Source organism: Tripterygium wilfordii, chromosome 1 (genome assembly GCF_013401445.1).
Source record: "Tripterygium wilfordii isolate XIE 37 chromosome 1, ASM1340144v1, whole genome shotgun sequence".
In the NCBI taxonomy this organism is placed as follows: domain Eukaryota; kingdom Viridiplantae; phylum Streptophyta; class Magnoliopsida; order Celastrales; family Celastraceae; genus Tripterygium; species Tripterygium wilfordii.
The window spans coordinates 7137935-7151220 of record NC_052232.1 but is presented as its reverse complement, the minus strand read 5'-3'; the positions used below and the strand labels follow the sequence as shown (position 1 = coordinate 7151220).

The 13286-nt window shown below is 36.5% G+C and overlaps 3 protein-coding genes across 4 annotated transcripts; 2 read left to right on the top strand and 1 right to left on the bottom strand.

The window, feature by feature from the left end:
* The first annotated feature begins 454 nt into the window (after nucleotides 1-454).
* On the top strand, nucleotides 455-5628 carry LOC120000690 (probable inactive receptor-like protein kinase At3g56050). The gene is made up of 9 exons (XM_038848820.1): nucleotides 455-778; nucleotides 888-1026; nucleotides 2061-2132; nucleotides 2257-2400; nucleotides 2489-2629; nucleotides 2986-3419; nucleotides 3547-3737; nucleotides 3810-3942; nucleotides 4833-5628. The coding sequence occupies exons 1-9, from the start codon at nucleotides 685-687 to the stop codon at nucleotides 5429-5431; spliced, it is 1947 nt and encodes a 648-aa protein (XP_038704748.1). The 5' UTR covers nucleotides 455-684; the 3' UTR covers nucleotides 5432-5628.
* Nucleotides 5629-6047: 419 nt separating this feature from the next.
* LOC119985736 (non-classical arabinogalactan protein 30) lies at nucleotides 6048-7207 on the top strand. Its single transcript, XM_038830142.1, has one exon. It carries the CDS (start codon nucleotides 6517-6519, stop codon nucleotides 7048-7050), a length of 534 nt encoding a protein of 177 aa, XP_038686070.1. The 5' UTR covers nucleotides 6048-6516; the 3' UTR covers nucleotides 7051-7207.
* On the bottom strand, nucleotides 6600-10548 carry LOC119985620 (probable inactive serine/threonine-protein kinase bub1). Of its 2 annotated transcripts, none has more exons than XM_038829942.1 (6): nucleotides 10375-10548; nucleotides 10091-10235; nucleotides 9547-9704; nucleotides 8752-8836; nucleotides 7459-8674; nucleotides 6600-6737 (listed from the first exon to the last, which is right to left on the bottom strand). In XM_038829942.1, exons 1-5 carry the CDS (start codon nucleotides 10470-10472, stop codon nucleotides 7466-7468), a joined length of 1695 nt encoding a protein of 564 aa, XP_038685870.1. In that variant the 5' UTR covers nucleotides 10473-10548; the 3' UTR covers nucleotides 6600-6737; nucleotides 7459-7465. The 2 variants fall into 2 exon arrangements, with proteins under 2 accessions (XP_038685870.1, XP_038685950.1); XM_038830022.1 differs by having other exon boundaries at nucleotides 10340-10470.
* Between the last annotated feature and the right edge of the window lie 2738 nt (nucleotides 10549-13286).

Sequence of the window (13286 nt, the reverse complement as noted above, 5' to 3'; positions counted from 1 at the left end):
TCCAAATCCATGAACCAGCAATATAAACTGTATTCTTTAATGAACTTATATGATGTTTGGATGATTTTTAAAATATTCGGATAATATAACTTTATATAAAAATGATTTTTTTACGATGTTGGCCGTATAATATTAAAAACCCTCTAATTCGTTTTATTTCATACAGAACGTTTAGTATCAGAAATAACATGTAAAGTGACAAATAAGACCATTATTCTCTTTTTAATTGGAGATAATCCAGATATATTATCATAAATATTATATTATATAAGTTTAGTATCATATTATTTTTAAACACCGAATAGAATTAAATTATACATTAATTTATATAAAAAATAAATTATACATTAGATAGAAAAGTTATAATTATAGTATCGGAATTGCAAATGGAGCAATGTTTAGTCAAAATATGGAAAGATAACCAAACACATTTACCCCTCCTTAAGGAAAAGAGTCAGTATACGCGTTTCAAAAACAAAAGCAAAAACCAGGGAACGTTCACCTTCACTAGTCCAACTTTGCCTGGCGCCTGCAAGTGCTTAAACGTGAGTTTCGATTCAAATCGCGGTCCCTTTTGGACGTCAGAGAGGTTATATCAAGCTTAGATTCTCCGATTCGATTCAACTTGGTCAAATTTGCACGACGTTTTGCTTTCGCTTCAGGAAGCTCGAGTCGAAACCAATCATGGAGAAGAACTGGAGATTTACAAGATTGAAAGCTCTGGCGTTGTTATCTACTCTGTATGTTCACTTGATCTTGTGTTTGTCTCTGAAGGAAGGTGCGTATCATTTTTTTTTTGTATTGACTTTTCTTTTTCCTGTTTTTTTCGCGCGAAAATGAGGTAGCACGATGAAGTGGTTGTTTGTTTTGGTTTCTTGATGGTGCAGGGTTAGCGTTGTTGAGGTTAAAGGAGAGAGTCGTGAGTGATCCATTTGGTGCTTTATTGAATTGGGAAGAGATTGATGGAGAGGTGAATCCTTGTTCGTGGTTTGGAGTGGAGTGTTCGGATGGAAAGGTTGTGGTATTGTAAGTGATTTCTCTTCCTTTTCCTATGTAAGTTAGTTATTGAGGTTCATATATATATTGATTGGATGCTGTGACTGAGAAAATTGAAGGAAAGGGAAAGGAATCATAACTTTTAGTTCTAGATCGTTAGTCCTGAATAAGAGACTGCACTGATCTTGAATTTCATTTTTTGTTTGAATTTTTTGGTTTTTTTATTTGTTTCTAATAGCAATATTTAGTATTTCAGTAAAGGATTATGAAATATGGATAGCTCAAGTGAATGATTGATTCATTGAATGGAAAATTGTGATTATTTTCTTAATTTTTCTTGGTGGATTTTTGAAAATTATGCTTCAACAATTATATCATGGTAAAAGAATTCCATGTTTGAGGGCTGCGATTGCCTCATTTTCAAAGTATTTTCATTTCACCTATGGCTCTTTAATTTGCTTTTGTGTGAAATTCCAACCCATGTTTTAGTAAGGTGTATTCTATTGTTATATTAAATACTTTAAGATCATTTTTGATATATAAATTGTAATATGTCCGACCCATCTTTATCTTAAATTCAGGATTTCTCTTTCCACTTTTGGCAGATTTTGGCGTGGTCTTTGCAGTGCATCATCATAGCTGAGATTTTTTTTATTTATTTGCAAAATGAACTGACAATACCACTGTTTCTCAAAATTCTGAAAGGTAGTGAGAATTTGCTAGCATGTGCGAATGTTTTTTACAATGTGCATTACTGTAGTTTCTTAAAATACCTTACCAAAGGGATTGCATTTATGCCTGAGAACTGCAATGTTAGTGGTCACATCTCTAGACGATAGGTGAAATAAAATTTTCAAGTCTTATGTACTCATTTTCTTATCAATTTTGTGGATAGTTGCAAATATCAAACAACATATGTAATTTCATGACGTGGTGGCATGTAGTTGCTTTTGCAACTTTTCTGTCATGACCATTTTTTGTGGCAGGTTTTTGATTCAGCGTGCATAATAAGTACTCTAATGCTACTTTTGAAATCATTTTTAAGAAGTTAACAAAATGTGCAGGAATTTGAACAGTCTTTGTCTTGGAGGAACTTTAGCCCCTGATCTAAGAAACCTTATCCACATTAAGTCTATGTAAGCCTTTACTACTCAATCTCCCAGCTGTGTTTATTCATGGTCCCAGCTCAAGATGAGCTTTCTTTCTTCTTTATTTTTTTTTTCTGTTATTCTCACCCTGGGTTTTGCACTTTTGCTGCAGAAGTTTGCGCAACAACTCTTTTAGTGGTAGCATTCCTGATGGCATAGGAACTTTGAAGGAGTTGGAGGTATTGGATTTGGGATACAATAACTTTAGTGGGCCACTACCATCAGATGTTGGCAGTAATCCATCTCTGGCAATCCTGTATGTTGATAGTTTATTCACTTTATTTGCAATTGAGGTCGTTATGATATTATTCAAATGTTAACTCAATCTCTTGCTCACAATGCAGTCTACTGGACAACAATGTGCTTCTTGACAGCTTGTCTCCTGAAATTTATAACCTTCAGACGTTTTCTGAAGTTCAAGTAGATGAAAACCAGCTATCTTATGCAACTGAAAAATTGTCCTGTAATGGAAGATCAATTACATGGTATGTTTGTTTGGTTGTTCTCATCTTGGTAAATGTAATTCATTAATTAGGTAGATAATGCGAGATATCGGTCAAGTTAAGGTGGTATAGTGGTCAATGGACATGTTTCAGTGACAAACCAGAATGGTAAATGAATAAGTTGGGGGTTATTATATGTGACTATATGTGCATCTGTTTGCCTGCATATTTGTTTTTTCATAAAAACTGGGAGACTTGAATTGTGAGAAGGAATTGGCTTGGCACCCTGTGAAAGTTACTTTCTTGCCTTCCATGACTTCTTTAATGTTCTTAGTATTGATATTGTTATTACTTCATTGTTTCTTCTTGTGTACTAATGCTACTCTTATGCCTGCCAGGACTGTCACACAAACTGAAAATGCAGGTCATGGGAGACAGCTGCAAGTGACAGCTCCCACTGGACAAGATGCCAACAGAAGACCATTTTTTGATCCATTTACCTCATTGTTGCAACCAGTTCCACCACCACAACCCCCGTCACCTATGGTTGCTCCTTCAACAACCCCTAACATGTCAAATCGAACTTCCTCAGATACAAATGCGTCTACTTCACCACCTCCGGACTCGGCTATGATTCCATCTGCGGCAAGAGTATATAAAAGTTCTACTTCAACACATCAAAAAGTTGCAATATTAACAGCAAGCATTGGGGGTGCTCTAATTTTTCTTGTTATTATCATGGGCATATACCTTTATAGAAGCAATAAGGTGGTTATTGTGAAGCCTTGGGTGACTGGGTTAAGTGGGCAGCTTCAGAAAGCATTTGCAACTGGTAATTTATCTTTCTTGGTTGATCAAATATTTATCTCTCATAGTTGATCAGAAAGGGGAGTATGATACTTGGCTTTATTGTTGTAATTTTTATCTCTGCATAATGTATGACGGAATTTGAATATCAGGTGTACCAAAGCTTAAGAGAGTGGAGATTGAAGCTGCTAGTGATGATTTTAGTAATGTAATTGTTTCCTCACCAATTGGGACATTGTACAAAGGGACATTATCTAGTGGTGTTGAAATAGCTATTGCCTCAGTTGCAATGACATCTGCCAAGGATTGGTCGAAGAATCTAGAGATGCAGTTTCGGAAAAAGGTATCCTGTGAAAAGCTTCCCTTAAATTTTATTGAGAGCTGTTCTAACTATTTTCCATTATTATGATTTCAGATTGACACATTATCAAGAGTGAATCACAAAAACTTTATCAATCTTCTTGGATATTGCGAGGAAGAGGAGCCTTTCACAAGGATGATGGTCTTTGAATATGCCCCAAATGGGACCCTTTTTGAGCATTTACACAGTAAGTACCTTTTGCTCTTGGCATCTTTATTAATTTTATGGTGGAAACTGTCTGCCCAGTATTTTAGCCAGACACTGTTGTAGTCTTCCATGAGAATTTCCTATTCTGAATAGTGGCATCAGTAGCAGATAGAAGAAATTGTCTGAGCAGAAAAGCTGGGAAAAAGAATAGTAGAGTTAAAAAAATTTGGCCTATTACCCAATGGCACTGTGATATCGTAGCATGTTGTTCAAAGAAAGCAATTTGACTTTGTCTTGGAATGTCACAATCCAACTGATTGTTGTCTATAGAAGTTTTCCGTCGAAACATAATATGCCAATGACAAGCTTGCTTCCAAAGAGGAATAGAAAAAGAGATTTTAGGGAGAGTGGATATTTCTTTTGTTTTTCCTTTTTTTCCCCCACTGGGTCACAGGCGAAAGCGTGGCTCGGTGGTAGAGTTACAGGGGCACAATGTATAGGTTAGAGGTTAAATTCCTGAAAACAGTCTCTCCACATATTATGTGGAGTAAGGTTAGTGTACATTTGCCTGGCTCAGTGGTAGAGATACAGGGGCGCAATGTATAAGGTCAAAGGTTCAATTCCTTGAAATAGCCTCTCCACATATTATGTGGGGTAAGGTTAGTGTACATCCTGCCTGTCCCAATAATCTGTGCAGTGCGGGAGCCTTGTGCCTTGTGCACGGAGGTGTTTACCTTTTTACCTAGGAGTTGTTTTTTCCTTCTCATTTTCTACGCATGTTTATGCTACTACATCATTCTCTCATGGGATGGTAGGAGGGTGGGATGGGGTGGGCTTGAAATGGTGGTGGAGGTGATTTGAGTCTAGCCAATGCTGTTTTTGTCATCGCATATAGTAAAACTTTATGATACATTTTCGTTACTCCTGCAGTAAAAGAATCTGAGCACTTGGACTGGGGAATGCGGATAAGAATCGCTATGGGCATGGCGTATTGCCTTCAGCATATGCACCAGCTGAACCCACCCATAGCTCACAACAACTTAAACTCTTCGTCCGTCTATCTTACAGAAGATAATGCTGCCAAAATCTCAGATTTAAGTTTTTGGAATGTGATAGCTGCTGCTGAGAAGGAAGGTGCTGGCAAGAAGCTTTTAGATACACCAATAGCAGACCAAGAAAGTAACGTTTACAGCTTTGGTGTACTATTGTTTGAAATGGTAACAGGTAGGCTTCCCTACTCGGTAGACAATGGCTCACTTGAGAACTGGGCATCAGACTATCTTAGAGGAGAGCGACCACTCGAAGAAATGTTGGATCCGACTCTAGACTCCTACCAAGAGGAGCAGCTGGAGCAGATTAATGAATTGATAAAATCTTGTGTGCACCCTGATCCACATCAGAGACCAGTAATGCAGGAAGTTGCTGAAAGATTGAGAGAGATAACTGGAATAACACCTGATGGAGCAATCCCTAAGCTTTCTCCTCTTTGGTGGGCAGAGCTTGAGATCTCGTCAACGGATGCAATGTAAGATCGGATAGACTGATTGTAAGTATGATAAAATCGGAATTCACTCATCTTTGGTAGTTGGCAGGGCATAAAAGCAAGTTGCCTTAAGGTTGTTTTTACTTTTTACTTGTATCTATCATAGCATAATGAGAAGTTACCTTTGTACATAGAGGTAAAAGGTCTTAATATGGGCGAGGTTTGGTGAATCTGTTTTGCTTCCATTGTTCTTGGAATTTTGGTTCTGAACTTTCGCAGGTTCATTTCAATCTTTTTTCTCTGCGGGTAACACATGCCAACCCTTTTATCCAAACATCTTGGCTAGATGTTCCGTAATAATTTCTTACCCCTTGTTTCTCCTGCCTTTGTTTTTCCTTCTCTATAACATTTGGGAAGAGCTTGAGCTTTTATCCATTAGGATAAAAATTATTTTATATACGAAAATGATATAGAGCCCAAGATTTTGATAACCCAATGTATCCTAAACCTAGGTGGCTATATTATCATTTTCGTATATAAAATAAGTATCTCAAATACTAAGAAATTCTCACATAAATACTTAAAATAACAACTTTTTTAAGGATGTGGATGAATGGAACGACAAGTGAACCCATTGCTCTGGATCTCACATGCTCAAATCAATAGTGAAAAATATAATTCCCTACTTTAAACCCTTAGAGCAACTACAGAAAACTTCGCGCTTTCCTCTTCTGCCCGTTGTTTTCTTTTCTTCTTGGTTTTACCGTCGCCTCAAAAAAAAAATAAATCCCTCTTAACCATCTACAGAAAAGTCCCACCACCCTAACAATCTGAATCTAAAGTAGATAAGCATCATTCCTTCAATTAGGAAAAAAAAATATACCTACGTGATGCACATTAAGCTGTCTATATTAAAAAATCGGCAGGTAACAATTATTCTCCATTTATAAAAGGAAAGGTGGCCTTCACGTAAACACCAAATATGAAGGATTTGGCAAAAGCTTAGTAGCCCCCACGTCAACCAAAATGTTCAAAAGCTACCATATATAAATACGTACCCTCTCACAGTCCATCTTCATCGCAAAGCTTGTCGTCTCTAATCTCCAGTCTCTAATCAACCCACCAAGCAAAATGGCAAGCAACCATTTCTTCCCCATCATTTCTTCAATTCTGCTGCTACTCCCATTGGCTTTCCCTTCATTAGCTGCCTACGAAACCACCCCAATTAAGACACCAGAGACGCACATTGATGTGGTTGTCGAAGGCATGGTATACTGCCAGAGCTGTGACCATTATGGTTCATGGTCAATGGTAGGGGCTGAGCCAGTCCCTTCAGCCAAAGTAAGCATAATCTGCAAGAACCACAAAAATAAAGTCAGCTTCTACAAGGCTTATGAAACTGATGGCACTGGTTACTTCTATGCACATCTTGATGGCTTCAAGATGACCCATTATTTAGATCATCCTTTACAATCCTGCCATGTGAAGCTCGTCTCATCTCCTCTTGAGAATTGCAATCTACTCTCTAATGTTAACTATGGACTGTATGGTGCTCCACTCCGCTATGGGACGAGATCATTTGGACGGAACTATGAGGCCATTGTCTACTCTGCTGGCCCCTTGGCTTTCCATCCCGCTCATTGCCCCCCAACCACTCACTACTGAAGTCTTGCTGCTGATCTTTCAAGTCTAATAAGCTGCCCGGTTTGATGTTAACTATTGGTTTTTCTTCTGCTTGGTTCACGTTTGTTATGCATTTGTCCATCCGTACGTGACATTATTTTGTTCTCTAAATTGAATAAACTTAACTAAGTTGCGGGCAGCATGCTATTTTCCATACCCAACTTTCCAAATTCATTCTACAAGTGGTAATCAATCTAAAAGACAAAAAGTAAAGTACTAGTCTAGAAAAGAAATAGCACAAGCACAGATAGAATTTTCATATAAAAGCAGCATAATCATGAGAATCATACATTTCATAAACGCCAGATTGCAATCACATGACATGTTAGGATAAAAAATGGAGCTCAACTCAAATATCAAACAAAATATTCGGGTGGAAATAGAAGTTACCAAAATCCTAGAAGTCCAATGGCATTCCAAACATCTTATTAATCTCATCCATGGCCTCCTTTGTAAAAATAGTAGGCTCACGCAAGTCACTCTCAATTGCATTGCTGGATGATTTTGGTGCAATCTGACAACTTTGCTGTTCCAAGTCATCATCATCGGGAAGTATTGAAAATCCACAAGGACCTTGGTTCTTATTTGGTGATGAGAACTGTTTCTTTGGTCTTTTGGCCCTTACAAAATCTATTGGCTTCCCAAACATGTTATTTATATCATCCATAGCCTCCTTCAGGTTGATTGTCGGGTCTACCAACCCATGATGACAAACATCTTCAGCTTCGGGATCATCTGAAATAGTACACCCAACAAACCTACGAACAACTGTATCTTCCCTGAGCTTCCTTCGCGGTGAACTCTGTGCTTCTAGTTCATCAGACCTCTCAGAAAGATCCTTTGGACTTGGAAATACAAAAGCTTTCAAATGCAAAGCAGATGAGACGGAACCATCTTTTGGATTCAGATGGTCAATCTGTTCAAAGTCATCTTGCTCATTTTCTTCATCATCGGTAAATATCTTCAACGGTTCTTGATGAGGCTTGTGAGATTGAGCTGTGCTCTGCTGCCTCAAAGGGAAACTCTTTTCTTCCATCGAAAATTCTATTCCACCATCCAAGTCTTCATCCTGGAATACCTTGAAACCATTGTTCGAACTATGATTATCTTTATATTGACTTCTGTGTGATCTCCTTTTAATTGGAGCTGGATCGAGAGGCTCTTTAAACATGTTATTGATTGCATTCATGGCCTCCTTCAAGTTTATGGTAGGATCAACCAGCCCATGATGGCAGGCATCTTTTGCTTCAGACTTTCCAACAATGGCATCATCTACAAATTTTTTCACCACAACAGTGTCCTCGCCAGAAAACATCCTGGAGTTGTTTGAACCTCTCCCAGAAGTAGACTGCTGTTTATCTGTACATCTAGACCAAATGCATCCATCAAGTTCCTTCTTCGTGGAAAAGTCACTTCCCCTTGCCGTTTCGCAAGGGTTTTCGGAAACCTCATGTTTGGACTGCACATTCTGTGAGTTTTCACTAAGCATCTTCATAGGTTTACCTTCAATGTTGCATGCGTTTTCACTGTTTCCTTCATTCCTACTGGAATGCAAAGGAATGTCTTTTTCAGACAGAGGCCTCTTGGTAATTCTGCCTTCCTGGCACTGCAGGACATCCCAAAGCAAGATAACAAATGATTCCAACTTACAACTAAAACAGACTCAAATTGGTAAAGAAATACCTGAAGCATTTTTTTCTTGTGTCTTTCCGCACGTTGAAGGAACTGCTCATATGATTTCTGCAACTCATTCACTGGTTCAGCAAGACTGTACAACAGCCAATAGTGAATATCTAGTAACGTTATAAAATTCCACTAAAACATATAGAACTTCTGTTGCTAGGGTAATTGTTTTGGAGTTTGCGGATCAGCAAGGATTAACTCAATAGTAATTGTTTCCAGTGTTGCTGTTAACAACTAGTCAGTAGTCACAACGAACAATGAGTGTAAGGTTTTGTTTACTGAGTTCCCACAATAATAGACAGTGTTTAATCTTTTGACGGTTGGAAAAACTTGACAAAAAAGTATTACCAGCACCTTGCTTAAAGAGTAGCACAAATATTATGTTCCAATAAAATCCACTACACAAATTCATCCTTCTTCTCATTTCCAAAATCAAAGGCATGAGCGAAAATTCAAGCAAAACAAGTCAACGGAAAACAAAATGCAAGTGATTGTGTGTTAATAGCCAACATAAAAGAGAGAGACAACATGTTCTATTAACATTGGAAATTTTACATCAAGGATGAACCCGACTAAGAAGCACTCAAATCCTTGGAATAATTTGAGATCCAACTTCCAAGCTGAAATTCCTTGGCATAAAAATTCAAGAGGTATTTAACACAAAATTGAAATCTCACAATGATCGACTGTAAACGACACCATAAGGTTATTGTCTTACAAAATTAGATGGCAAAACATATAGCAATGTCCAAGTATAATGCAAGGGAAATAGAGAGGAATCTCATGGAAACTTACTTCTGAACTCCCAAATGGTACATCTTCTCAGCCTCCTCAAATTTCTTGGTTTTCTCATAATAGAGAGCGTATGCTTGATAGAACAAAGACCGTTTTATCCCAACACCATTTGCTTCCATGCTTCTCAACAGGGCTCTCGGATCATCCACGTAATCCATCTATTCAAAACAATTGCAATAACAAAAGATTAAACCCAGCTTCTGCTTAGTTTTTCTTGCTGAGAAATGAAGCAAGACTACAACTTACTATATTTTCAGACTAAGTTTTCTAGAAATTATTGACCCCTCAAATGAACACATATCATTAAACTCTTCTCACTTTCACTGGAATATATAATTATCTATTTAATTTATAGTCTTCTGTCCACTTTCTCAGCAACCAAACAATGCCTATGAAATTAGACAAAGAAAACCAACGACCCACAATCAAAATCATCACTAGCAACCAAAGAATGACCGAGAAATCAGAAACAAACCAAGTCATCCACAACGCGAGTCACCGGCAAAAAAAAATCAAAGATAACAGAGAAGGGTTTATCACTTACCAACTGCAACCAAACACGAAGGTACCGCATGTCGTTTCTGTAACGCCGATCGGACTCGAACATTTTAGTGCACTTCTGCAGAAATCGAGGCAGCTTCTCTTTCAAAACACGAGGAGGCAGAGTCTCCTTCATTTTCTTGATTCCTCTGCAAGCCACAGTAAAAATTATACAAATAAAAGGGATTGAAGTCCCAGAATCACAAACTCAGCATAAAACGAACACTGTAAACACAAGTGATTAGAAATATACAGATAAATATCTAAGGGCGTGAGATGTGAAGGTACCGTAGCCAAGGAAGAAGCGGGTCTTTCCCATTATAAGACTTGATGTCCGATATCAAGGAAGAGAACAGATCGTTGAAGCGGAGAGAGTTGGCCGCCATTATCGTTCGAAGAAGAGAGAGCGAGTAGTGAATCTGAGACGGAGAGGGACTAATTTTTGAATTCGTGGGCTATGAGCCTCACAGCGGCGCTCCATGGGCCCTGCGTAGTTGGGTTATAGGCTCTGCGTGCGTAATAATGGAATGGCCGAATGGGAGGGACTCGTTTATGCTTGGACTAGGATCTAAACCATGGGCTTGAGTCGCTTGACCCATATGTGAAGGAAAATATTATGCACCTTTAATAAAAACAGTAGAGCGAGGTAGCTCAAATAGTGGTAGCACATAGGAGTTTAAGTCACTTAAACAAAATTTTAAACGTTTTAATTCTTAAAATACATGTTGAATTTTAAAAAAATTACATATTCGAAATCAGCGCATAAAACTTTTTCTAACAAACTCCATTGACGATGAGTTTTATCAGATAGATCTTAATTTCATTATTTTTTTCAATGAAATTTAAAAACAATGGATTCAGAACTAAAATAATGAATTCTAGAATGTGTTTTTAAAAAACAATTGAATCTATATTAAAACAATAAATTTTGGACAATGAATTCTGAGATAAAATAGATAAATAAAGTTATTCCATTGATTAAATCAATGTAATAAACCTGTGAGCTCTCATGGACTAAAAAACTGATGAGTTACATGTCATTTTCGTAATAGAAATACTTAGAGAAATTGTATCTACACATTACAAAAACACTATCTTACATCATTTTTTGAACATGATAAGTTTACATCAAAAAATTGTAAGTCTACACATAAAATTGTAGTAAAAAGATCAATTTACCCTTGATGTGTAAAATATTAGAAATTCTATTGTTAAGTTTACACACACATTGCCTTATGGATATAGACGAAGACACATCTTATCCTAAATACTATGAAACAATTATGTTTGAAGCCATCAAATCTCTAGTTCACAGACTATAACCAAGTCATCATAAGTTGTCCGACGGAATGAGCATTATTTTTAGTCTCTGAAAATCAAAAAATAACGAAAGCAACACTAGTTTCTTGGTAATAAAGATGAAGAACTAAACATGGCACTAGAATCACGGAATATATATATATATATACACACACGCACATATATTGGAAGTAACCAAAAAGACCCAAATGGACAGACGCAGAGCAGTGGGCTATAGTGCTTCATCAGACAGCATCGCATGATAGTCTAGAGAAGATACAACCACGAATAGAACACATCAGACTGAAAATCAGACAAACCTCATTAAGGTTATTGGAGATCAAGTACAATCAAAGAAAGCTTATACACAGAAACTAATAAGAAATTTTGAAATGCATGCTGAAAAGAGCTTGTTATATAGAGAAGCTTACATTCAGGCTAAAAGACACTCAAAGATACACTCCATCATTTATGTCAAGATCAATCACTAAAGTAAGACGAAGAAAGAGATGGATTTATTTGTGGAAGTAAGAATTCAAGGATCACATTTAACAACCAATACCATTTGTTAGTTTACTAAAAATTGTTGAAACGAAAAATCAACAAACCAGGTCCGATTTTCTCTTCAGAATTCGATAGGGTCGTGTGACAGGGCCCAGAAAAACAACAAGTTGTGTTGTTTTTCTTTCAGAAAAACCACAGCCTATTGTGTTTTTTTTTTTTTTTTTTGCTTTAGAAAATTCTGGTGTAAACTTAGTCATCTCTAATTAAATATATAAAAATTATTTATTTTAAAATTTTAGTTTAAGGGTTAATATGTCATTGTATACAGTGTTTTTGTGGTGTGTAAATAAAATTTCCCAAATACTTATACTTTGCTTAATTTTTAAGAAAATATTTTTTTTCCTAAGAAAATTAGGTTTATGATACACCCAATAATTGTGTGAGATTCTATTAATTTTTTTAAAAGAAGTATTTCAATACCCTAATCACCTACTTTTAATGACATTTATTAAAACCATGCATGAACATAATATGATTCTCAACTATCATTTGAATGCAGGGGAAGCGGATGGGGGAGGCTTGAACTCAAAATATCTATGAAATATTACACACATGAGTATCATCTGAGTTATTCATAATTCTTGCTCATAATTTTCATGATTCTGAACTATCTTAATAAATCACAGAGTATATATGATAAATAGAACTCGAGTTATTCAACTAGAATACTTTTCTAGAGCCAATTCAATCTTTGTTAGTGGCTTAGCATTTTTTTTCTCATGTGCCCAGAGTTTACTATGTAAATTGGGGTTCAATATGACCATGGCGTCTTGAATGAATTTCTCGTTTAAAAAATAATAATTATGCAACTTTTTTTTTAAGCAAAGTATAGAAGTGATAAATAAATGATGTTGTAATGCTGTCAAGTCTGGAGTATTATGGTCTTTTTGGACTTGCAAGTCTTCATCATTGATATACCAATTTCAATTCCACGTTACAAACTTGGTCAAGTTGATGAGGAGACTTCGGTTAGCACTAAATTAAGGTGGAAAAAATTGTCTCTACTGGCAATGACAGATCTTTCGCAACACTTTCAAAACAACAAGAATTCTTGAAAATGAGACCAAAAGAAACACCTTTATTAAGAGATTTTGAGGCTCCGCAATTTTCTAGATGCTATAATTCACATATAATGATAAAGAAAGTCAGACAAGATTTAAAAATAAAAAAAAATAAAAACATTATTTGTACCACAAAAATAACTAAGTACACCCCAAATTAAAAACATAACATTCAGTACTACACCCTATTTTCAGTTTTTTCAAAAAAATACCCTCTACACCCCTCTTCTTCCTCCTCTACCTAGGGTTTCTTCTTCTTGCCATATGAACTCCACA

Coding starts and splice junctions, on each gene's coding strand:
- LOC120000690 (XM_038848820.1), top strand. CDS start 685: ATGGAGAAGAACTGGAGATTTACAAGATTGAAAGCTCTGGCGTTGTTA. Junction 2,630..2,985: donor AATGGAAGATCAATTACATG/GTATGTTTGTTT, acceptor TATGCCTGCCAG/GACTGTCACACAAACTGAAA. Junction 3,420..3,546: donor TCAGAAAGCATTTGCAACTG/GTAATTTATCTT, acceptor TTTGAATATCAG/GTGTACCAAAGCTTAAGAGA.
- LOC119985736 (XM_038830142.1), top strand. CDS start 6,517: ATGGCAAGCAACCATTTCTTCCCCATCATTTCTTCAATTCTGCTGCTA.
- LOC119985620 (XM_038829942.1), bottom strand. CDS start 10,472: ATGGCGGCCAACTCTCTCCGCTTCAACGATCTGTTCTCTTCCTTGATA. Junction 10,236..10,374: donor CCGCTTCTTCCTTGGCTACG/GTACCTTCACAT, acceptor TGTGGCTTGCAG/AGGAATCAAGAAAATGAAGG. Junction 8,675..8,751: donor ACAAGAAAAAAATGCTTCAG/GTATTTCTTTAC, acceptor GATGTCCTGCAG/TGCCAGGAAGGCAGAATTAC.